Source organism: Opisthorchis viverrini (genome assembly GCF_000715545.1).
Source record: "Opisthorchis viverrini unplaced genomic scaffold opera_v5_2000, whole genome shotgun sequence".
Taxonomy (NCBI): Eukaryota; Metazoa; Platyhelminthes; class Trematoda; order Opisthorchiida; family Opisthorchiidae; genus Opisthorchis; species Opisthorchis viverrini.
The window spans coordinates 1-1,828 of record NW_008754054.1 but is presented as its reverse complement, the minus strand read 5'-3'; the positions used below and the strand labels follow the sequence as shown (position 1 = coordinate 1,828).

At 47.2% G+C, this 1,828-nt stretch overlaps 1 protein-coding gene across 1 annotated transcript; it reads right to left on the bottom strand.

Annotated features, from left to right (window-relative positions):
• Positions 1–304: 304 nt before the first annotated feature.
• T265_15921 (hypothetical protein) lies at positions 305–1,624 on the bottom strand (the record flags this gene model as incomplete). Its single annotated transcript, XM_009179349.1, has 1 exon — positions 305–1,624. A coding segment is annotated over one exon (1,320 nt), but the record flags the coding sequence as incomplete, so codon positions are not given.
• Between the last annotated feature and the right edge of the window lie 204 nt (positions 1,625–1,828).

Below are 1,828 nucleotides of genomic sequence, written 5' to 3'. Positions count from 1 at the left end.
CTGTACAGTGCTTCTTAGCTTTTCAGCATTGACTGAATTCACTTGAAGGACAAAAACCCAATTAAAAATTACCAAATCTCCTCACACTATTGGTAAAATATACCTCAGTTAGCCCCGAAAACAAATTTTCATCGCGATCATGTGTTGGAAAACAATAATTGCCGAACCAGAGCAAAAACCGTGGTACGATTCTTCAAGAGTCTGTAGAATGTGACTGTACAAAGGTGCAGCCAAACTCACAAATCTGGTTCCAGAATGATGTGGGTGCGCACAGCTAATAAATGCCCCCCAAAAGCCGAAGGAACTAGAATACTTCTGTCAGCTGTACAAACAAGCGACCCATACCATAAATAACAATGCCAACAAGAAGCGCGTTGGCCAAACAAACCAGTTCTGCAAACAGATCATCCCAAGTTTCAATCCGGCCGAACAAAAGAGACAAACAAAAACGCAGGAGACCACTTCGTTTTCGGTAGCTCCTCCGTGATTTGCGTCGTCGAGTGACAAAGGTTCCGCAAACAGTTGACGGACGCTTTCTTTTCAACCGACTGACGCTTGTGATCTCACTGGCATCGCTGGCATCCGAACCGTCTGATCGAAGCAGGGGGAGTGTATTTGAAGCAGACAAAGCTGGACAAGAATAAAATGATTCGATTTTTGTGGAAGGGGTCAGTGTAGTGCAAAAGGACGCCGTCGACCGAGGAGACCAGGCTGGAGGACAGCTGAAGACGGACGGTCGAAAAAGTGGTTTGTCGGTTGACACTCGAAGTCTCGTACCAAACTCTTCCAGCGGGTCAGAATTGCGAACACAATGGTAAGCAGGATGAGCGGATCGAGTGGAAAAATTGCAGTGGCTGTTGGCTAGTTGAGATCTATTCGTACAACTGTCGTAAGAGCTGCCACTCGGCCACGATTCTATTAGAACCTGCTTCTGAGCCTTCCAGTCACTGGAACAAAATCTGATCCAAGTGACCAGGCTAGAACAGACACCGAAGAGTAACGGTATCGCCATGAAGGCTACGACTGCATACCCGCAGAAACGCATGGATAGATTGTGATCAGCTGTGGTCTCAGTATTGAGAGTGGTTTGGAGAATAATTGAGACGGTTGTATTGCTCACAATCAAAAGTAGTATTACGTCCAGAAGCAGAACAGACGCACAAACTCCCCTGGTCCTCGAGCTGTTCTGAGATGCCCAATGCCTGTGGATGAAAACCGACTGGAGAACGATGCAGAGTAGGCAGAAGCACAACTGTCCCAGAACAGGCATATCCAACGAGGTGGCCCATCGTAACAGATCTGCGCAATGTGGAAAGAGGTGTGTCCGTAAGGCTTTTGGTTCCGAAAGAATAATCAGTCGATCTAGCACAGTGGACTTGTGATCTGTTCGAACGGTACAATGTCTGTTCGCCACGGAATAAGCCGCCGGTCCGGCTAGTAGGGAACAAATGCATAAGAGACTGGAAATCCGGAAGACGAGATACAGTGGTCCGGATACGACAAAGACATTCGTGGAGAGGGTATGGGAGGTGGAAGATGATGGGCGATTGGTATTGTTGTCCCGTCTCCGTGGTCGCAGACTATTCCACCAGTTCAGGTAGTTGGGCAGCAGCTTCGCATCCAACTGAAACGGACAAACAGATTGAATGTGAACGGGAAGGCTTCTCAATGATCGTAAGTAGAGATGTGATAACTGTTCAATCCTTGTTATAAACTAGGAGTAAGGGGAAAGTCAACTTTCCTAATCCCAACTGGTACCTACTCAGTTTCACTCACATTCCAAGTGGCCTAATTCGGATTGACTCGAAAAGCCTGTGTCAGTATCACT